The sequence below is a fragment of the Ruditapes philippinarum genome, unplaced genomic scaffold (genome assembly GCF_026571515.1).
Source record: "Ruditapes philippinarum isolate M1 unplaced genomic scaffold, ASM2657151v2 ctg702_1_1_1_1, whole genome shotgun sequence".
Taxonomy (NCBI): domain Eukaryota; kingdom Metazoa; phylum Mollusca; class Bivalvia; order Venerida; family Veneridae; genus Ruditapes; species Ruditapes philippinarum.
Genome location: NW_026852336.1, coordinates 18,007 through 42,097, shown reverse-complemented (window position 1 = coordinate 42,097; position 24,091 = coordinate 18,007). Strand labels below are relative to the sequence as shown.

At 34.3% G+C, this 24,091-nt stretch overlaps 3 protein-coding genes across 3 annotated transcripts; all 3 read right to left on the bottom strand.

Annotated features, from left to right (window-relative positions):
- Positions 1–8,097: 8,097 nt before the first annotated feature.
- Positions 8,098–9,224, bottom strand: LOC132757110 (uncharacterized). Its single transcript, XM_060748301.1, has one exon. The coding sequence runs from the start codon at positions 9,222–9,224 to the stop codon at positions 8,151–8,153; it is 1,074 nt and encodes a 357-aa protein (XP_060604284.1). The 3' UTR covers positions 8,098–8,150.
- A 7,776-nt stretch (positions 9,225–17,000) lies between these two features.
- LOC132757057 (uncharacterized) lies at positions 17,001–17,502 on the bottom strand. The gene is made up of 3 exons (XM_060748247.1): positions 17,491–17,502; positions 17,293–17,443; positions 17,001–17,104 (listed from the first exon to the last, which is right to left on the bottom strand). The coding sequence occupies exons 1-3, from the start codon at positions 17,500–17,502 to the stop codon at positions 17,001–17,003; spliced, it is 267 nt and encodes an 88-aa protein (XP_060604230.1).
- LOC132757040 (uncharacterized) lies at positions 17,334–18,966 on the bottom strand. Its single transcript, XM_060748223.1, has one exon. The coding sequence runs from the start codon at positions 18,266–18,268 to the stop codon at positions 17,513–17,515; it is 756 nt and encodes a 251-aa protein (XP_060604206.1). The 5' UTR covers positions 18,269–18,966; the 3' UTR covers positions 17,334–17,512.
- Between the last annotated feature and the right edge of the window lie 5,125 nt (positions 18,967–24,091).

Sequence of the window (24,091 nt, the reverse complement as noted above, 5' to 3'; positions counted from 1 at the left end):
TGTTGAATTCTGCATATGCCGGTAGGGTGTAGACGGTAACTTGCACTTTCCAGTACCGTCCTTGAGCTAGCGCAATCAAACCGAGCCTGCAGCATGTTCAATTTTGCCTTCTTTCGGCGTTATTTTTCTCAGTTTTTTATTGGTTTGGTTTTGCGGCGAACCAACACAGTTTAGGTTATATGGCGCCGAAACAGGAAATATGATTTGGCCACCTCGGGTGCTACAAAATTAAAGCATCACCAGGGGTCAAAACAACCTCACCTCCTGGAGCTAACAGATGCTTAGACTCCAGTTATTCGGGCACATTTAGTCGCCTCTTACGATCACGCAGGGTTAAACGGTGGCTGCTTAATACGTGAACCCGTAAAGGCAAACCCTCCACCCCGAAGTAAGGCTACCAGATCAGTCTATTTTGTATGTGTGATGTTGTCCGGTTCAAAACGTTATGAATTAAACATTTCAAACGTTTATTTATTTACTTTCATTTCATGGTTAAAATAAACTTATAAAATAGAAATTGTGTTATACTTGAATTGTTATCATGATAAAAAGGCAATATCTTGAATGCCTTTACAATCACTTCATTGTGGTCTTTTGACATGTCAGGGGCTGGAAATATTTTTCCGAGATAATTGATGAACTTTTGCACATTAACTTGTGAGCAACCTAAAGCCAAAATGACAAAATGAAAAAAAGTATACAAAAATATATCAAAGATCAAATTTTAAGATGTTGTGTTACTGTATTATAGAATAGGAAATTGATTTTTCCTTCTTTTCACTAGATTAAAAGACATTGCATACGTCAGATATTCAAAAATCCAAACAATTGTTTAATTAAGATTCATAACCCATTAAATACCATTTCGGAGGAAAATTGAGATAATCAAAATTTACATTGCCGCTTAGGACTTAAATAATTCGTTTAACGTTTTGATGGATATATTAGACGCTATTATATCCAATTACAAACAGTTTGCTTGCACTAAAATATCAACCAACGAATCGTTTTTCTAAATTATTCAATTTGTTTTTGCATTGTAGTTTAAAAAACTGTGTTAAAATTGACTATTGTGGCTGCTGAATAATAGATTTGTACATAAGTATGAAGATAATCTCTTTATTTACTTCTTGCAAACTCCTTCATCGCTATATTAATTGTTCTCAGATACATGGTATCATACTTGCTCTGAAATAAAAAGAAAATTCGATATTAAGTTTCAACCTAAAAATTATGATAAAGCAATTAAGACAGAAATAATGCGTACTTTTCCTGTGTTAGCATTTATTTTATGGCTATTTATATGAAAGAAAGCCCTTTATAAATTTGTATTTGCGATGAATCTTATTCTAAGAGGCATTCTTTCATTGTCTTATTTATTAAAAAATATGAAATGTACACAGCTCTAGTGTTAAAAGTTAAGCTTACCTCAAGACTTTTTGAATCAAGTTTTCTTTTTGTACCTCGTTTTTCTCCCGAAGGAGTGACAGCATTAATTTGTGACATTTTGGTAAATGATACTTTCGATTAGACACGGACTTCTTTAATAGTGCTTAATTACAATCAAATTAATTAAATCTTAATTTAGTTATCTAACTGTTAAAACCAATTAAGCCCTTAAACCGATTAAAGCCACTTTTACGACGTGCTAATAATACATAATGACCGGCAATTAAAATAACTATGAAACGTGTGAATCACGAGTGACAACATCTTACCTTGATGTCGCCGACCTTTGATCAGTCGGCTGTTTTCACACTTCGACTAATTGATATGAAAATATGTTGGACTTTAATTGACGGGACCAAATTTTCTTTTCGACTAAACAGGAGTCTCGGTAAGTCAAAATTTGACCTAAGCGGAGTTAAAATACAAAGATAAAGAAGGAAATTTGACGGGACTTTAGAAATTTTTCGACTAACGCGGAATTTTGAGTAAAGCGATTTTGACTTATTGAGAGTCAACTGTATGTCTTTCTAATAAAGGAAATGTCATTTCCACGTGAATATCATTATTAGTTATATTGGTTATATAATGTTTTTAAGTGTGTCATCTAGATGCTCTGCTGGTGTGACTGGGCAGTGTTCCGAATGTTGCTTTGTTAATCTTTATTCTCATTTTTTTAAAGCAGAACAACAAGGGCCGTCCTCCATTTTTTTATTAATCTGTATATATCGAGAGAACACATTTAAAAAGTATTTTCAAAGATCTATAACATATTTCTCCTGAGTTTGTATATCACTGTGAATATGGAATGAAAAATTGCTTCTCGAATCGATATTATTGAAGCTAACTTTATGGTTATCAAGTAAAACTGTCAATCAAAAATGCTTCAGCGAGTTTGCAGCAAATCGTTCTAAACGAGTTAAAGGTTACGGCGTACGCAATTATGCAGTACAAAACACCATAAATAGCCTTCTTGATTTATAATATCTGGACCAAATTTTATACAAATTATCTTTTACCGTTATCTTCACATACGATTTAACAATTACTATAATACGTATTGATGAGAATTTTTCTAATAATGTTTTAGTAAATGACTCCCTTGCGAAGAAGAGAAGGGTAGTTATTTTGTCCAAAGGCGGATTCGATGTTGAAACCAACATTCGCAATATTCGTAACTCTCCGTAGAAATGTAAATGTTCAAGCTAAAATATGATAAACAAGATCAACAAGGAAAGGCGGCGTTCAATGAACGCAACCCCCATATGACCCAGCAACAAGAACCATGGCAAGGAGCCCAGGCGGACCCCAAACAAAAACAGGACAGGGCAAAGACAGAGCACGGACAGGTTAATCATTAAATGATAAATAATTTGTAACTGATTAGGAATTCAAAGAAAACAACAATAGGCCCACAAAGGGGAAGGGGACAGGAGACCGGGGGAAGGGGGGGGGGGTAATCAAAGAAATAAAAACTAGAGGCAATGGGGAAGATACTTACCGTAGACGAGAAAACAACAAGGGACACAAGCAAAAGTGTCACCAAAACAGTATGAAACAACATAGACATACATCTGAGGAACACAGTGGGGCGCCGCCTTGGAACGGTCAGCAGCATAATAATGACTGCTGGGGAGTTTAAACCGGTTAATGGTGCACCAAACCTCGCTCTTAGCCCCACCATGTTCCTATAAACGAGACAGTGTAAATAAAATGAATCCCCGCCAAGTGAAATTCTAACAGTTGTCATGGTTACAAAAGGTTAAATAAGTAAAACACTAAAATGATCATGTAGAAACATATAAAAGTAAACCCAATGACCATAACAAAAGTACTAAACCTAAATTAAATAGCCCAAGTTTTTCACAAACTAATTATTGTTTTCAGATTGATTTTATTGATTTTAACTTGGAAATCAAACAACATACTTGTACAACCAACAAAATTATTAGGTCAAATGGCGCCGAAATAGGAAAGATTAAATTGGCCAACCTCGGGTGTAAGCACCAGGCATAAACATTTAACCATAACAATTGTCACAAAGACTGCATATTTTGATACTTTATCACTTTAATGTTATAATGTGACTTGTTCCAGGACAATTTAACAGGATGCCAGATAAAAAGTGATTTGCTATGTCATTATGTGTGGCAATGTGCCTATCACCCGAGTTTTCATTACAGTAGTACTAAGATACTTATTTTTAGTACAGTCCCTTGGGACCGTTTGTGTGCGAAAAAGGTCCATGGATAAAAGTTATAAATGGCTCATACGCATTTTAGTTATGTTTAAATTGAGTTATATGTTTAAATTGAGTTGTTTTGGTAATAAGAGTTTTAAGACAAGGGATGAACAGTCCGGAGTTTGTTGATGATGATTTAAGACAGACAGACCGCAAAACAAGGCATCAGATGGTCTGACCTGTAGGTCGTAAGAAAATTTATAAAGAATTTTGAGGCATTGGTGGAAAAGTATGTTTTTGTGTGACCTATTTTTTGTTCATAGTAACAAATATATACAGGATTTATATGCCCCATTTTCATATTGTTCCAATAGGATGTAAAGTTTTTACATCACCTACACTAAAGTAAATACAAAAAATAACTAATTTTAGCAAATAAAATGCGTATGAGCCATTTTTCAATACATTGGCGGCCATATTGGCGGCCATCTTGGATTTCTCAAAACGTACCATGATTTGACATGTCTACCCAAAATTTTTGTAAACTTCAAATATTTAGCTTTACAATGATATAACATTTATCCATGGACCTTTTTTGCACACAAACGGTCCCCAGAGACTGTACTATTTGTATTTGTGTGTTTGTTTGTTTGTTTTAGTTTAACGGTGACACCGACACATGACTGGTCATACCGTGCCGAACACTATGATAAGTAGGTCTAAAATAAGTTGGTACAAGTGAATTAAATCTTAGAATACTAGTTTAATTTTTTAGAAATATTATGACATCTTGATTTTTCCGTAAAAGAAACGTTCTCGGCTTCACGGTCTTGATCAATTTCTACAGAGACAGACCTCCGATGTCACATCATGCCATTTCTTCAAAACGACCTGCCTTTTATGCTATGGAAACTAGAGGACTTTTTTATAAGATGTTCTTCTGGATATTTTACTTACTTCAGTAGCGGTAGTATATTAATTATGTTGTTAAGGGAACGTACTTTGTAGATTGTATCCTAAATGGGTTCAAAATTTGATGATTGATATGTCTCTGTTCTCTTCATTAACATCTTCTGGGACATTTCAATTGCAAATACTTTATTCTGTGTGCTCAACATTTCATATTAATAAGTAGGACAAGTAGTAATTTTCCTGAAATGCGTTCAATTTTTGAGGCCTGTTGGTACTTGTTTAATATATTCATGTTGTACTTGCTTAATCTTCATGTTGTACTTGTCTTTTAGAATGTATAATTAAGACCTTTTGAGAACAAAAAAATATTTAATTTACATTTTTAACTATACACACTATAAGTAATCAATACATAGTGTCATGAAAAAAGAATGCCAGTTCTTTATGTACATACCTCATTTATTTTATCAGCAATAGGCAATGCAGTGCCCAAACATGTGCATTCTCTTTTTTGAATTTGGCATATTCAGTGAAAATTTCCTTAATTTCTATAAATATATGCACTTAAATTATTTTACTCATCTAAGAGCATAGTATAGTCTTAAAGTATGTATCTGGTAACCGTTCTCGATTTATGAGGTATGATTAATCTTTCCTTTGTTCAATATGTTACAAAAAATGTTCAAGACAAATGACTCGAAATAAATTGTAATGTCTTGTAATTGCTAGCAGAAGATCATTCATGGAAAAAGAATATATCTTGGACGTGTGCCATTTGGCACATTCTGGGTCAATGGAAATACCTTAACGCAATGTTTGACATTTGATGAATCGAAACAGTTTTCTATCGACATTTTGTTATATTTTATATTCTCTTGAGCTTCATTTAAAGATACATTGATTTAAACAAAATTGGACAGTTGTTTTGTTTGTTTTTTTTAGACAAAAATTACCATATTCCTTAAAACAAAAACAGCGTGATCGCGACATATTATGTTCTAAAAAGAGCAATTTGTAGTATAAGTAATTATATTATTTCAAATATGAAACAAATGCCAGCCGACTTGTTATGATATATTTGGTTACTATACAAAAAGCAACATATTTAATTTACGCTTTAATTCTTGATCAATGACTTCAATATGGAATCGGATTTTTTTTCTTAAACGCAGTGTCGCAATTGTGAGATTCTAAAAGTTGTATTTATAGAGGAAATTAGATGAGTGTACTGAACGAGTTGAATGAATTATATTTTGCGAGCCTTTGACGGGCATAATATCTTTTTCACGGTGCATATCTATATCGGTACCCTCTTTGCGAAATCTGCTGAAACGGTACCCTCTTTGAACATGCACAGGTCATTCTCTGCTAAAAACAAGCCAGCGGTGGATAACAATCCAGTAAAATGTCATTATAATAAGGAAAGGAGGTATGACACGTAGAAAAGATTATACCACGGAACACTAGAATGTTTTATTTATGTGCTGATTTGTCATGTGCCCGATTTTCATGTACTGCTACTTCACAATAAACTACAAAAAATCGACATAACTTGCCTCGCCCATCACCTCGACATATTTTTCGGGCTGAAATGAATGGCTTGATTATATATGCATGATACATATTTAATATGTTCATATACAAAGCAAAGGTGCCCGTCGCGTGACCTGGACCCCCACCCCACACTACAACCCCCCATATTTTCAAAAATAAAAAATGATCATCTGAAACCTGTAAAACACTATCTAATATGCATATTATAATCAAATTAATAGTTTCCAACAAAAATATAAAATTCTATTGTTAATTTATTACAAGGTATTCATCTCTCAGGCATTCTCAATGGGGAAAAACTAATGTCATTGCTTGTAACGTCAATTTCTCATACAATCATCGGTCAATTTCCAAAATTTTGGTGGCAGGTTACGTGGAACGAATGTCTCTGCCTCGAAAATCATTCGTTTTCCACGAGGTTTATTTTATACCTGCAATATGACGCCTCAAATTTGACATTTGTGTTGGTCGGAAGATTCCTGGCCGGAAACTCCGCTGTCTATACACAGGCCTAAAATACGTAATATTCGCCGTTCTGCACCAAAGTTGCACTAGATTCATAAAAAATACATTAAATCAATACACTTACATGTAAAAATGATAGCCTTTCAGACCACAGTTCAGAGACACAACGATTTTCCTCTCCACCGTGTAAATCACAACATCTATGCAGCCATATTTCGAAGAGAATGCGCACGCATCATATTTGTAAACGCGTCTCCGATTGGTCACTTCTGGTGGCTCGCCTCTGGTGCCCGGCTTCCAACAATAAGAATTCGGTAACTATCAAATAAGAGGAAACCAGTAAACAGCTGATTGTTGGCGGAATTTTTAAAGTTGCGTGTTTTCCGTATTTACACAAATAAAGCACTGTTTTTATATTCATCGGTCTAGTTTTATCACAAGCACAAGAATGTCGATTGTAACCTGGTAAGTTCAATGGTAAAGTTAAAGTGATCTTGGTGATACGCAGGCTTCATAACCTCTGATCCCCTTTCAAAATTCCATTTTATTTAGTTTCGCCCATTGTTTTCTCGTTTAGGGCACACGCTTTTTATTACTTGGGGACCATACGCCGCTTTTCATGGAATGGCACGGAAGTGTCACATTGAAGGTTCCATGATAACCGCCGTATGAACACATCTGCGGATGTTTCTAAATTCAAATTTTTACCATTTCATGTTTAAATGTTGAATTCTGCTTAAGCCGGTGCTAGGGGGCGTGGACGGTGGCTTGCACTTTCCAGTACCGTCCATGAACAGGCTCAATCAGACCGGGCCTGCAACATTTTCAATTTTGCCGTGTTGGGCTTTCTTTAGGGATTCTGTATTTATCTATTCTATTGGTATAAAAAATTTACAAATATTAATTGATATTGGCTAGCTCTAAAGTTTTCAAGTACTGTTTTAAATAATTGATTATTTGCAGTCACAACAATAAAACTTGGCTCCCTTTCGAGTTGCCTTTTTCCACTTCATATGGTGCTGAAGTCCAGCACATGCTCGATGAAGCCAGCCATTGCAGCCATCACATTGTATCCATAGGAATTCACCTTTAAACTCTTTATTGACTGTATCACAAACTTTACACTTTTCTTCACTTTCATCAATATCTTCACTTTCATCAATATTTTCACTACCTACTTCACCTGTTTCTTCGGTGACTTTTAGCTCTGTCACTTCCTCTCTTTTTTTCATTTTATCTTCATCTGTGGAGCTATCAGTACTGTTTCTTCGACTCCTTTGTGCAGGTCTTACATTTATACCTGATGTACTTGGCTGTGCAATGTCCTCGTTAATAAATTCTGCCTCAGGAGATTTTGAAATATCTTTGTCCTTTCTTTGTTTTGTGTGAGCTGCAGTCGTCTGTGCAATTTCTGTAAGTTCTTCATCTGAACTACTGTCCATTCTAACAATCTTTCGTCTTAATCTTTTTCCTCGTGTGGCCTTTTCTTCTTCTCCTTCTCTTTCAACACTTACAGTCTTTCGTTTACGTCCCTTTCCTTTACTTTTATAAACATGCCCAGCTTGTTCAAGATCCTCACTTACATTTTCAATTAAAGCACTTTTTTTTTACTCTCCTTACCTTTGTCAGATTTTGTTTTATCTGTCTGTGACACTCTGATTTGCTTCCTGTGAGCCATCTTTTTTTGGATATTGAAACTTTCCAAGATATCCTTCCTGAATTGATTGACCATTACCATTAAGAACAATTTTATAATTTTCTTATACACATTACTTATTTGTTTGTTTCTGAGCTCTTTATTAACTGTCTCTGAATCAAACTCTTCATTTCTATTTATACTGATGTCTACAACCTCACAAAACTGATTATATAAATCACTTTTTTCCATTATTTCAGTTCTGATATGTTCAAACAAATTGCCACCATACTTATTAAAATTTTCATCAATTAATAGAGACAAACATATTTCTGTTAGCTTTTTGAAAAAGTGGAAGAGTTCATCCGAAATGTTGATAAGTGATCTATTACCTTTTTGTCTTCTACTAACATCTAGTAAAGATTCTGGCTCATTGGTGGTGGATATAACATGATGTTCATCTAGCTTTAACCCATCTAGAATACTGACAGCTAGCACAGATTCTTCAAACAATGCTTGACCAGATGCATCTGTCTTATACATATGGCTTCTTTTCTTCTGTATATATTTATGTCTTATTTTTGCAATATAGTAACCACCTACATAGCGTACACGTGCATGTGATGCATTTGACACTGCTCTCCTTGATATAGTTCTCTGAATGACAGTAAATAGTTCAGCCTTCTTCTTCAACAAATACTTTCTTATTTCATTTGAAATATTGAAACAGATATGCAGATGATCTTCACCAATGCTTGTGTTTTCAAAAAGCATTAAACAGTTCATTCTGAATTCAGCACTGATTTGGTAATTATGTACTTTGCTGTAAAATTCAGAGAGATTTTTTGCTGACACAGGATCTGCCGGGTTAATCTTTAAATCTTCAATGAAAGATGACAATTTACAATATTCATTCTTGCAGAACTGGATGTATTTATGTTGGTCTATCTCTTTCAGTATCTTGTTACTATTGTACTGCATTGGTGTTTTCACAGTTCTACATTCAATATTATTCAGAATTGTTTCCATATTTAAATCAGTAGGAAGATTGACTGACTCATTATGTAATTCTGTAATTAATGAAATAATTTCATCAAATTCACTGTCAAATTCCTATGGTTGGTTGCTGATCATATAACTCCGTGTCAGCCTGCATAGAATCTAAGGCCATTAAATCCTCTACAGTAAATAGTGCGAGGTCTGTGTCTGTCAACTGTTGCTCTCTGAAATTGACCAAAGAATTGCATGTAATAAAACTGTGTCATGAGGTGGCAATGAATTTCATAAAAGCAAAATGATAAAAATGCTACTATTACTTTTATTAAAATTATTGGGAAATTAAAAAAGTGTTAAGGAAGTGTATCTTACACATGTTTATTAACACTATTTTTTGTCAAATTGGAAGAGAAAATAGTGGCCTTTCAAGACAGGTTTATTAGTGGTGGTTTTTATTCAGAGGTGGTCTTTCGTATAGGTTTGACTGTATTTCCTTTGCATATTTTTACTGACTAAACTCTTTCTTTTAACAACACAGTTAGACTTGAGCCAGTCTATGTAATAGAAAATCACTACTGAATTAAACTTATATGATACAATTGAAATAAAATGAGGGGTATTCACAGGAGGGGTCAATTGATAAAATATAAAATAGACTGGCTTCTTGACTACTGAATAGCAGCTGTTTAGATACGATTTAGAGGTACCATTAGATAATGCAGTTGTATAGAAAATGTGATTTGTAGTCTTTATCAATACTTTTAATTGCAAGTAACTTTATGTAAATCAAATACATGTACTTAAATAAATACTCTGCTGGACACAATATTCCAATTTTATTCTTTTGAGTGATTATAAGAAATAATATTCATGATTAACTGTTACATCTTAAACTTTTCATTCCTTTATATACAAACTAGAAATGAAATGTTTATTAGTATTGTGTGATATAATAATTTTGTTGATTATTTCAGAATCTCAGTAATTTCTTTAGGATGATTTAAACAAAATTTAGGAACTCTATATTGAAGAAACCTTCATGCATTTAGCAGAAATTAAAAAGTATGATTATTTTCAGGTTGCTCTCAAGAGTAAAGGAAGAGCCTAATGGCTTTGTGGAAGTGAACAAGTTGTACACATCCTTTGAATTTGAAATGGTAGAAAGTGGTGTTGACTTAAAGGTACCAAAAATGGTGTTTCTTGGTCATATTTTAAAGGTATTTCCAAATGCTAGAAAGGAAAGAAAAACTGGGAACACTAATATCAAAGTTACAACCTACCATGGAATCACTCTTCTACCCTAGAAAGTTTTTATGCCTGTGAAATCTATCACTATTAAGGAAATAAAGGGATTCCTTGCGAATGATGTTACAGTGACTGATGAGCATGAGAAAAGTATTAAGTGTACCATAGACAGCCACTGCACTAGTAATGGGAACAGAATAGTGAAAGTAATAACATTTTTTGACAATGGAGAGTGGGCTTTAGAAGTAAGCGGGGTATCTATTGACCTACAAAAATTATATATCTCCAGTACATTTTCTGGAGACCAAAATGGAATTGACCTTGTTGTAAATGCTGCACGTAAAATAACCTTGTGTGTAGGTGTAGAACTTTCAAAAAATGTGATTATGACTAGATATCACATTCTAGATACATGGCAATCTGAAGACATACAAGGTAAACGATTAAGATCAGTAGTATGCAACAGAGTAGTTCCCATGAATTCAATGGGCAGCACATGTGTTAAATGCCAAAAAATGATTTTTAATTGTACAACACCAAAAGATGGTTCTGAGAAAGAAAACAATACCCCTATTTCCAGTAAGTCTGATGTTAAATCTCACATAAATAACAATATTCATAATAAAGTATCAGGATCAGCCGTTTCAAAGGATGATATAAAGAAAATGATCCCTGGAGCAACCGACGAGATGGTGGAACTTGTACTAAGCCAGGCTCAAAATGCTAGCAGAGATCCACGGGGTAGAAGATGGACTCAAGGAATGATCTCAGTTTGTTTACAGTGGTTCTGTAGGAGTCCCCACTCATACGAAGCATTTCGAGCAACACAGTATCTTGTCCTCCCATCCCGATCAACACTGATTCAGTATAAGAGTCGTGTGAAGCACGAAGTAGGTTTTGATGACAGTGTGTTCTCATGGATGTATGAAGAAGCTAAGAGAAAAGACATTCCAATTGAAGGATATACAGGAGGGCTAATAATTGATGAAATGTCCATTCAGTCAGACATCCAAATATGTAAGAATGGGGACATAGTTGAATTAACTGGTTTCATGGATGTTGGGGAGGAGGGAAATATGAAGTTAACATTAATGAAAAAGGAAAGGAAAAAATGGAGATAGTGCAGGGCTACACATGCAATTGCCAGCTGGTCTTCTTGGAGTCACAGGATTTTAGATTTCCTATTATCCATTTCATCTCAGATGCGTAATCCAACATATGGGCTTGATCTTCTTTGTTCTAGGGAAGACTGTGGACTGCCTGAAGAGTTTGGTTTCAACATAGTTTAGTACTTTATGGATGGGGCACAGTCGCAAAGCAGGACATTTATAGCAGCATTAATATCGGCGCCAGTACTACATACACTATTTCAGTGCCCTTGTAACTTTGCCAACATGATTTTTATGATGGACTCTAAACATGTTATAAAAAAAATACGAAACAATATCATTAAAGTGGAACATCAAAATCTTCAACTAGACTCCTTACTTTAGAAACTTCACATACAATACAATGGCAAATGTTCATTGACTGCTATAAATGGGACACAACTAATGCTCTGCAACTTCATAGAAAATTAACTAATGAGCACCTGTATCTATCTAACCAACAAAAAATGAGGAACCATCTAGCAGAAGATGTCCTTGATTCAGAAATGCTGAATTTAATGATGCAATATCAGAAATATCTTGGAGAAAAGGGATGTGTTTTGAATGGCGTGATTGAAAAATTCTTAAAATGACCTCAAAAATGATAAACATATTTAAGGATATGCGCCCTGTAAAAACTGCGGATGACCCAAGATTGGAGGAACTTTCCCTTGTAGCCCAGTGGTTTGCAAACTGGAAAACTAGTGCTCTAAATAAGGCTTCAGTTAAAACAAAGGACAGGGGCAAACGAATATTGTCACTACAATGCCATGAAGACATTCAGTCATGCATAGTAGGTTTTATTCAACTGTGTAAAATGTTTCTAAAAAACAAATCTACAGTTTACATAACTCCTGCTCTAATAAATTCAGATGTTGTTGAAAACACCTTTAACCAGCAAAGATCAACATACCACGGGGCAAACGCAAATCCAAATGCACTACAGTATCGAAGGGCCTTAAACAGTATTGTTCTTGGACAAAAAGTAGTGTCCCAGAAAGCAAATGCCGGTAAAAATCGTGCTGCTGCTCTTCCATATGACTTTTCTTTGAAACAATACAAAACAACAAAAAGAAAATCAGAAGATAACAGTGCATACAGTAAAATAAAAGTAATTAGAATGTAAAGTGTACAGAACTTTTAAAACAGTGAAAATTCCACATGTCAGAATTTGTTCTTGAACTATTCAACATTTGTGTCAGATTTGAAAATCTGAAAAGGACATCCCTCGGAAGCACCCAGAAAAAAGCAGAAAGTGAAAACTGTTCTGAAGTATATAAAATCAGATGAAAAGCAGATGAACACAGTTTATGTGCCACAGTCATAACTTACAGGTAATTTATAAATTTTGTTTTTACCTATTTATATTTGATCTGCAACAACTAATGTCTTCCACTGGTTCCATAGAGGACTCACTCAGGAACTGTCTTACAACTTGTGGTTGTTGAATTACACTTAGTTGAGGGTTGAAGTGGATAACTCTTAAGCCCCTGGTTTCTCGCGCTCTTCCAAGTGCAACGCCAAGTTGTCCTGGCTTAAATATGTGACGACAATCAACTTCCAGACTGTGATAAATTAAAAGATTTAATCTACAATTTGCAATATTGAAACAAAATGCCACAATAATTTTCTTAACACACTGCCTTCTGAATTCAGACTTAAATATTTCATCTATTTAATTCCTTATTTTGGAATTCTCTTTAATCTGGTTTGCACACTGGCCATAGCTTTCGCAGAAGCGGTGGGTCTACCGGTGCGGCGATGGAGATTTCGTCGCAGAAGTGGTGGAAAAACATGGCTGTCGGATAGTTTTTTGCTGGTGTCGGTAAGTTTATGACTTATTTGTACGTTATGTTTTTATGTTCTACTGATAACACCTAGTGAGACTGGAGCCCACATATGTACTCTTCCAACTAATTACACGCATGGACTGCAAATCATGACCAGTTATGCAAACACTTCTGTACAGTTTGACGAGGGGACGCCAATTTTGCCTAATTTTGTTTATAACACTACATATGTACTCAAAACTACCCCTAGATACACTGGCATCGCATCGTATGTATGATAATTACACAAAGCAACCATATTTTGGAACTTTTGGAAATTGATATTACCATTTTAATAAAAGAATTGACAAAAAATGATTACAACGCAGACGGCGGTGGATTCAATCGCAACGCAGTGCGGTGGGCCCGATATCATTTATGTCTTTTTTTTAACGTTAAAGTGACCGACACTTAGGATTTGAGCTCCAAACACCTAAAAATACAAATGAAATATATATTTGTTAATCCTTACACATATAGTTGTTATATATATCAATGAAAGTAAATATACGCTTTTTTGAAAACAAAATTACTCTCAGATATGCTGTATATAAATGCGGTTTGAACCAGCCTTGCTATAATCGGAGTCAATCGGGATAATGTGGGTTCTCATATTCATAGCTAACCTCATTTAAATACGACAGAGCTGAGTGCCACGCTTGAATTTGTTGAAATATTTTGTAAATAAATAAACCGGCGATAGTTAAAAATTTTTCACATATATAGTGTGTTTGTATATTGAAGATGAAGCGTTTATATTGTTGAAAAAGAAAAATATGATGAAAATATATAATAAGTACCAGTAATATATGTTTAATAGATGACCTGTTGACAAAAGGATAATGCGAAAATATTGGAAATAGAATCAATTGCAAGGTGATTTGAAGGATGTGCGATTTTTTTCTAACACATTTTTTTTATCTTGTGTATATTTTTGACGTATAAATATTTACTTTTTCTTCAAAACGGCATATATGTAAGATTTATTGAAATATATGATAAGTATATGGGCTGGAATTAATAAATATATAACTATTAGGATTTTAAAGCAGCACGCCTCAATATTCATGTTTATTTTCATGAAAAGTTTGGAAATGAATTTATGTTTTACTTTTACCACGGTACATGTTTCTCCTTGTTAATTTGTGTCATCCTCAGTAGAGTTAAAATACAAACATAGAAATTTAATTGTTAATGTCTGGCAGAGCCAGACATCTTTATTGTCTAAGAATAGATTATGATATAATCAAAATATTAATCAGAAACTTCAAATACGCTTTCATATAGAAAACAATTGTAGCAAACGTTATAACAATAGATGACACAAAGTTGGACAACAAAAACCACCAAACTGTCCAACCAAAGGAGGAACGACAGACCGTGAAAGCAACGAAAACGAAAGAGCGACAATTTAAATTCTGACTTAACAATTTACAAACAAACGATAATTTGAACGCGTGCATGTGCAATTCGCTCATAGGCCAATACACAACATTTTGGTCTACCTTTTTTTGTCAGGTATTTTGTTATATTTTATTTCAAAATGCATTCTATACTTTTTTATATTACATGCAAGCTATTTATAGCTTTTTTCACGTTAAATAAAAATTTGATATAATTTAATGTTAACATGTAAAGTTATATTAAAAAAATGAAATAAATAAAATAAAAAAATAGATAAAGCAATAAAGCTAAAGTTAGTGTCACTATCAACAGATCTCATCTCATCTCATCTCATCTCATCTTATCAATGTATTAAAATTTTATCACAAACTGTTCATAAGTAAAAATGAAGTTCAAAATATATTTATGACCAATGTGTTAGTAATACGTAGTTAATGATGACTCTTGTGTGTTAAACTACAAAAACATTTTGATTTGTTAAATTGATAGATTAAATTCAATATACGAGTTAATGCTATATATTAAATTCAATATACGAGTTAATGCTATATAATTAACATTTCAGCGATACATAGTTAACATACACTTCAATATGTTGAACTTGTGTCCAAACTGGGATTTAATTTATCAAGACATTTTATAAGTTAAATGAATGCATAGTTTATAAAGAAAATACAAACTTTAAGTATTTTTTAATTCAATTTATAAAATAAAATTACCATTTAAGCACTTCATAGTTAACATACACCCCAATATGTTAAAACTAGAATCTAAAACATGGATTGTTTATAAAAACATATTGATAAGGTGCATGATGCATAGATTGAAAATAGAAAAAAAACAAGATAATTTAAAAATTAATGTTTACATTATAATTAATTTTTAAACAACCCATACATAGAGGATATTGAATAAGTGTAAGTTCAATACTGAATTTATGCACAAGTTGAATAAAATTATATTATGCGAGCCTCTGGCGAGTGCAATAAATTCAGTAATGAACTTACACTTATTCAATATCCTCTATTTATCACATACCCAAAATAGAGACCGTTAAAAGTGAAATAAGAGTCATTTTTCATTGACGCGCCTATAGTATAACGCTAACATTTAGCGCGTCTTTACACTATGTTAGCATAACGCTAATGACGTCACGTCAAAATATATGCACGGCCGTGCCATACCATATTTATGGAGTCGCAAAATCGGCACGGGTGTGCGAGTTAACATACACCCCAATATGTTAAACTAGTATCAAAAACAGGGATTGTTTTATAAAAACATATTTATTAAAGGTACATGATGCAAAAAAGCGTATATTTACTTCATTGATAACAACTATATGTGTTAGGATTAACAAATATATATTTCATTTGTACTTTTTGGTGTTTGGAGCTCAACTCCTAAGTGTCAGTGACTTTAACGTTAAAAAAAAGACCTAAATGATATCGGGCCCACCGCACTGCGTTGCAATCGAATCCACCGCCGTCTGCGTTGTAATCATTTTTTGTCAATTCTTTTATCAAAATGGTAATATCAATTTCCAAAAGTTCCAAAATATGGTTGTTTTGTGTAATTATCATACATACGATGCGATGCCAGTGTATCTAGGGGTAGTTTTGAGTACATATGTAGTGTTATAAACAAAATTAGGCAAAATTGGCGTCCCCTCGTCAAACTGTACAGAAGTGTTTGCATAACTGGTCATGATTTGCACTCCATGCGTGTAATAAGCTGGAAGAGTACATATGTGGGCTCCAGTCTCACTAGGTGTTATCAGTAGAACATAAAAACATAACGTACAAATAAGTCATAAACTTACCGACACCAGCAAAAAACTATCCGACAGCCATGTTTTTCCACCGCTTCTGCGACGAAATCTCCATCGCCGCACCGGTAGACCCACCGCTTCTGCGAAAGCTATGGCCAGTGTGGTTTGAAAGATAACCATGAATGTGTTTTTGTGCCAAGACAAAACATTGTCCAATTACATTTGCAAATTGTAGTTTTGTTGATATTATATCTGTTCATTAAAAAGTAGCAGCTGGAAAACATACTAAAGGAAAGCAACAAATGACTTGAAATCTAATGATTTTTTGATTTTATCACTGTGTATAGGTTCATTGAACTTCACTTTCAATGTAAAAGATAGAACCCATTAATAGTCAAAAAGAAATTAACAGTCAAGTGTTAGGCCCCTGTGATTTGTGTATACTCATGGCAAAACTGAGCTTGATTGGATACTGAACTCTAACAGCAACATCAGTATTCATGGGAGGACTGAAAACTGAAATGATAAAAGCATAATTAGTTTTAATTCAGTCAATATATTGTGAAACAAATTGCAGCACTTCACAGAATTAAACTTATTTGCAATTAAATACTTTAAGATATCCATTTTCATACCATTTTTAGCCTTTAAAACACTTATAAATTCAGGAGTTCAACAACAAATAGGAAAATTGAGTTGTTTACCTGAAAATGTGATTTTCTCCATTGGCATTTTCATATTCAATGATGGGAATTCCACAACTGGACCACTTTCAGTGATATCAACGACTGTTCCCCGTAGACCATTCACTAACTTGTCAGAAAGATTACGTAGCAACATGACAGGTGCCCCTTTCTTAAGCCAAAGAGTTTGCGGTGCAAGTATTTTGTTTAAGAATTTGCGATCCCCTTCATCAGTTGATTTTTATTCATATAACTCACCGGGAAAATCCACTATACACTGCCTATTGTAATCATCAACTTGCTCATTTCTTGAAAACAGTTTAATGCAATTGTCATCTTTTTCTAAAGGTCTCTGTAAACTTTCAATAAACAATGCAGTTTCCGCTGATACATTTCCGATTGAAACTTCATGTATAGCATGTATAAGTTCAGTGTCAGATTGCCTTAATACTGTTGTGAGGGTTATTCTATGTGGCAGCACTTTCGAAAACAAATTGCTTTCAAAGCAAAATTCCCCCTGCTCACCATATAATGGATTTGGTACTGGTGGCAACTGTCTAAAATCACCAGACAGCAGTAGCTGGATGCCACCAAAATGTTGATTCTCGTCCTTCAGTTTACAAACTTCATTAAGGCATTCAAAAAAGTTCTTACTCAACATCGAACACTCATCTATAATAAGAACATCTGTGTTTTTTATTTTTTTTCTCACGTCTGCAAATTTGACATTGTTCTTGATAACTTGTCTTATTTCTTTACAATGAAACCTTCCGTCCCCAATGCCCGACCACCTGTGTATTGTTTGTGCTGAGTCATACAGACAGCATGCGATTCCAGTGGTGGCCGTAACTGCGACCACTTTGTTTTGAGACTTTAATGTTTTACAAATGTGTTTTATTAGAAATGTTTTACCCGTTCCTGCGGCTCCCAATAATAAAAGATTGTGTCCACTTGAAATACAATCAACTGCCGCTAATTGCTCACTATTTAATGCCATCTTTTTCCTTTATTAAAGAACTGTGTACGAAAACATGCGAATGAAGATTACACATTTGACATACGGCGCTGTTTTGGTTTCTGACTTTCAGGTACTTCACTGTTGGAAGCCGGGCACCAGAGGCGAGCCCCCAGAAGTGACCAATCGGAGACGCGTTTACAAATATGTTGCGTGCGCATTCCCTTCGAAATATGGCTGCATAGATGTTGTGATTTACACGGTGGAGAGGAAAATCGTTGTGTCTCTTAACTGTTGTCTGAAAGGCTATCATTTTTACATGTAAGTGTATTGATTTAATGTATTTCTTATGAATCTTGTGCAACTTTGGTGCTGAACGGCGAATATTACATGTTTTAGGCCTGTGTATAGACAGCGGAGTTTCCGGCCAGGAATCTTCCGACCAACACAAATGTCAAATTTGTGGCGTCATATTGCAGGTATAAAATAAACCTCGTGGAAAACGAATGATTTTCGAGGCAGAGAAATTCGTTCCACGTAACCTGCCACCAAAATTTTGGAAATTGACCGATGATTGTATGAGAAATTGACGTTACAAGCAATGACATTAGTTTTTTCCCATTGAGAATGCCTGAGAGATGAATACCTTGTAATAAATTAACAATAGAATTTTATATTTTTGTTGGAAACTATTAATTTGATTATAATATGCATATTGGATAGTGTTTTACAGGTTTCAGATGATCATTTTTTATTTTTGAAAATATGGGGGGTTGTAGTGTGGGTTGGGGGTGGGGGTCCAGGTCACGCGACGGGCACCTTTGATACAAAGTATCTTCGGACAAATGGCAGTATGTTGTCAAAAATAAAAGAAAAATTCATAAAAACACCCTACTTTCGGTTTTGCAGCGGCACGGGCTACCTCTCTTCATTTGAATTTTTATATCACAGGTACCCTCTCATTTTTTAACACATAGGTACCTTCAAAGCACTATATATGCTTTTATTTGCGTTAATCGCTAAATATGTACTATTTACATAAAAGTAAGAAATATTACATACACACTTAACAAATAACGCAAATAAAAGCATATGTCGTGCTTTGAAGGTACCTATGTGTTAAAAAATGAGAGGGTACCTGTGATATAAAAATTCAAATGAAGAGAGGTAGCCCGTGCCGCTGCAAAAACGAAAGTAGGGTGTTTTTATGAATTTTTCATTTATGTTTGACAATATACTGCCATTTGTCCGAAGATGATATGTATATGAACATATTAAATATTTCCTTTCCTTATTACAATGAAATTTTACTGGATTGTTATCCACCGCTGGTTTGTTTTTAGCAGAGAATGACCTGTGCTTGTTCAAAGAGGGTACCGTTTCAGCAAATTTCGCAAAGAGGGTACCGATATGGATATGCATCGTGTTTTTGTTCAAGGAGTTCAATAAATGTAATAAATTTATCAATCAAGCTTCACGAATATTATGTTTTACTCTATTTATCACACATTCAAAGTAAAAACTGTGTACTGTAAAAATGAACCTCTTTTTCCTTGACGTGCCAATAGTGTAATGCTAATATTTAGCGAGCATTGCACTGTTTGTATAACGCAAATGACGTCGTGCGTCAAAATATATGCACGGTCGTGCAATACCAATTTTTACGGAGTCGCAAAAGCAGCACGGGAATGTGATAAATATTTTTATTATACCCCTTTCAACATAGAAGTATTGCCATGATTTTTTAAATGACAAAACTATCAATAGTATTCACATCCAAATTAAACTAATTGCATATTATGACATATTTAGGACGATATTCTGGAAGTTTTGCATTTTTTAAAACTAAAAACTTTTACAAAAGTACTTTTAAAGTAAATTGATTTTAAAAAATGAAAAACTAGATCAACAAGGAAGGGCGGCATTCAATAAACGCAACACCCACACCACCCAGCAACACTTAATACTTCGTTAGATATCTGCACGATAGGTGAATAGTACAGAACAGGTACAGAATCAAACCAATGAAATAGAGAAAAACAAAATCCCTAAAGAACGCATAAAACGACAACATTGAAAATGTTGTAGGCTTGGTTTGATTGAGCCTGTTCATCAAACCAAGCCTGCAATCTTCATGTAATTTTGCTAATTTTTATGCGTCCGAGGAGGGATCACTTTTTCCAGATATTTAAGAAACACACACAAAAAACAACAACAAAAAACAAAACAAAAACACATACACACACACACAAACACATACAAACAAACGAATGCATTCCAGCATAAAGAATTGTAAGATATCAATATTGCATGGTTTGCTAATGATACGAGTTCATTTTAAATATTAAACGAATTGCTCATTTGCATATCATATTGTATTAATAAAGTTAGGAAACTGTATGCAAATTTTATTCCACAGGGCGTAATTTCATGAACATATTTGTATACCTCGGGGCGTAATTACATGTGAATATTTTAATATTTTTCATGTCAATTATGTAGAATAGTTTATAGAATTATGAATATATTACACACATTTGCATTTTTATGTAATTTAGAGAGAAGCAAACCTGTTGAGGATTATTACAATGCATTACATCATTGGCATTAAGTCTGTACAATTATGTTGCTTATACTCAGTGGATACCAGAAATTTTACATATATTTTGTATGTCATTTTGTATCATTTTAATCTTAAACACTTTCTTGGAAATTACATTTTTACATGTGTTAAAACTTTATTTTTTGCATATCAGACATGATTATCTACCGTTTCGGCGGTGCTAGAAAACCTTTCCTTACACCCCACATGTATGACAAGTTGCGTGCTTTAAATGACATCTTTGATCCGCGCGCCTTTTCAGAATGAATTTCGTTTTAAGGATGACGGCATTATACCGGCATTATACCGTTATGAATGAAGTTTGTAAGTTAATACGCTACTTAAAGAAAAAATAACGTAATAAAATATCAGTTTTCTTAACTTCTGTTCCGAGAATAAATGACATTTAATATGCAAGAAAAAGAATCAAACACTGGCTGTCGCAAGAAAAAAAATCAAACACTGGCTGTCGGTACAGACGGGATTATTTAGCTATCGGGTAATTGTTAAGCGGAAACTCGACAGAGCCTCGTTACCGTCGTCAACACTTACCCTCGAGCTAAATATTCCGGTTTGTACAGACAGCCGGTGTAAGATTCTTATATACTTGCTTGCACGTATTGTAAATAATGATTTAACTCAGACAGTTTAGTTTCTATAAAAGAAATGTGACGGTTAAGATCAAATCAAGACGAAAACGTTCAAGGAATATGACCGCCACACTATCCTTAAAAGATATTTTTAAAAATGCCCAAAAAGGGAAAAAATGTTCGGTTTGATGGAGTCTATTCATGGACGTGTCGCTTTGAAGGTTTCGTAAAGAAAATGATGCAAATGGTCCCGAAATAAGATAATACTTATGTCCTTAAAGGGAAAACTATGAAATAAACTAAATGAATGTAAATTTGAAAGGGGGCCCGATGGTTATGAAGCCTGTATATCACACATAAACGGACCCTGAAAGTAACAAAAATAATGCTTTCTTGCCATAAATAGAAATAAGTTCTTTATGCAAAAAGAACACAGACAGACAAATCTTGTTAAAAAGTATTTTCTCCAATCAATATTTTACGGCAAAAAAGCCTTCAAAATCTCAATTTGGATAAGTTAACAGTCATCTATATTTAAATATTAAATTATAATGATTGAGCGGCTAATTTTGTATCTAGTACTTTAACTACAGCCGTCAAATTGAACAGCTCAACCACGCTGAGTAGGCTGTTATATAATTTAGATCTCGCTTTCTTCGGCGCTTTTTCAGAATTCCGTTTTTCCTAATTTTTGTAAGTTACAATGGACATTTAAATTGATATAAACCACTTATAGCGATAATAATGTGTCTTTTTATAAATATTCTTTTTTTCCCTTTTCGCTCAGTTTTTACGTTGCACAAACACAGCATGCCAGGTTTATTGATGGACGAAGACCTGGGGTTTCCATCCGCTCATTATTTCAGCCACGAGCGGGCACTTGATAAGAACCACCGACGTTCCGTCCGGTAGCTGGATAGGTTCCCACATAGAAGAATCCAAAGACCCTGGTTCTATACCAAACCTACAGCGGTGAGGAGTCAAGTGGTTTGAAGTCAACGACCTTTATCCAATCGGCCTTGGACGCCCCTTGAACAATTAATGCTTCGCCTTAACATCACGTCCGTGTGAATTGAAACTTGTACTTAAGGTTAAGAAATAAATTGTACTGACATGGAACATGAGATTACGTTGAAGACTATGTCAATAGTTGCCTTATTCAAATTAGCTTTGATATAGATTTATCTGTAAACGTGACATATCTGTATAATGCATTGTTAATAAAACTGCTTAAATTTCAATAACGACAGAAATATGTTCTGTGTCCATTTCACATTTAGAGTGACATTTGGCGGCTGAAAGGTTGCTTTTTAATGCTTGAGGCATCAGTGTCACTATTTAAAATATGATAAACAAGATCAACAAGGAAAGGCGGCGTTCAATGAACGCAACCCCCATATGACCCAGCAACATACGACCCTGCGTGGTCGTAAGAGGCGACTAAATTGGTTCGAATTATTGGACTTTGCGTCTCTTAGCTCCAGCAAGTGAAGTGGTTGTAAACCCTGGTGTCGCTTGAAGAAACACGAGATAAGTCAAAATCATATGTCTTGCTTCGGCGCCATATGGCCTAAATTGTGTTTGTGCGCCGTAAAACCAAACATGACATCATTGATACCAACACTATTAAGTGTTGAGAATTGAGTACCGCTCATACTGGTGCTAGAGAGCGTCAGAGATGTTGCACATATTCATTATCCCTCATGTACGGACTCAATCAAACCGAGTCTGCAATTCTCTTGTTATTTCGTTGTGATTAATGCTTCCGAGAGGTCACTTTGTTTCCAGTTTTTTTATTGCCCTACAGAAATATTAACAAAATGTTCTATATATTTCTACGTTTGAAATAAAACATTCAAGCTGGCAGTTTTCCATTTTTAATAAAATAAATACAAATGGTGGCAAGTGGGATTAAAGTCTAACGTATTTCAAATGCTTATTCACTAAGTTTGTAAGTCAGAAAGGACATTTTCGTCACATCAAATTACCGATGTGAACTAAGCTTTATATCAAATTTAAAAGCTTAAGATTTCAATTAATTATAATTTTATTTTGTTTTGTATTTTGTTTTGTTATGACAATGAATGATAAAGTATTCTAATTGAGGAAGACTTTTATTGAAATTCTGATCAATAAATCAAAGAAAATAATCGCAAAGAAACACCCGAAACGTCATAATCGAATTTATTTTAAGCTTGATATGATTGACCCTGTACCGCCTTCGTGGTCGAGGGGTTAGAGTCGATGACTTCTAAACCAGTTACCTCTCTGGCATGGGTTCGATCCCCGGGAGATGCTTTGGTAATTTAGGGCGGAGGAAGGTAGTCTAGTACTGGTGTAACTCTCCAGGAACGATGGTTAGGAAACTACCCGCCTATATGACTGGAATACTGTTGGGAAAAGGCGTAAAATGAAACAAACAAACAAGATTGACCCCCTGTTCATGACAGTGCTGGAAAGTGCAAGCTACCGTCCATTCCCCCTAGTACCGGCTTAAGCTGAATCAACATGTAACATGAAAAATGGTAAACTTTTGACTTTAGAAACATTCTTTAAATGCGATTCGCCAGGTTGCATTGCATTCCAACTACCATTCTACATGCTATATATGTCGTCAAATTGTCAAAAGCCTATTTTCCTATGTTTGAACATCATGTACAATTTTTATATTTA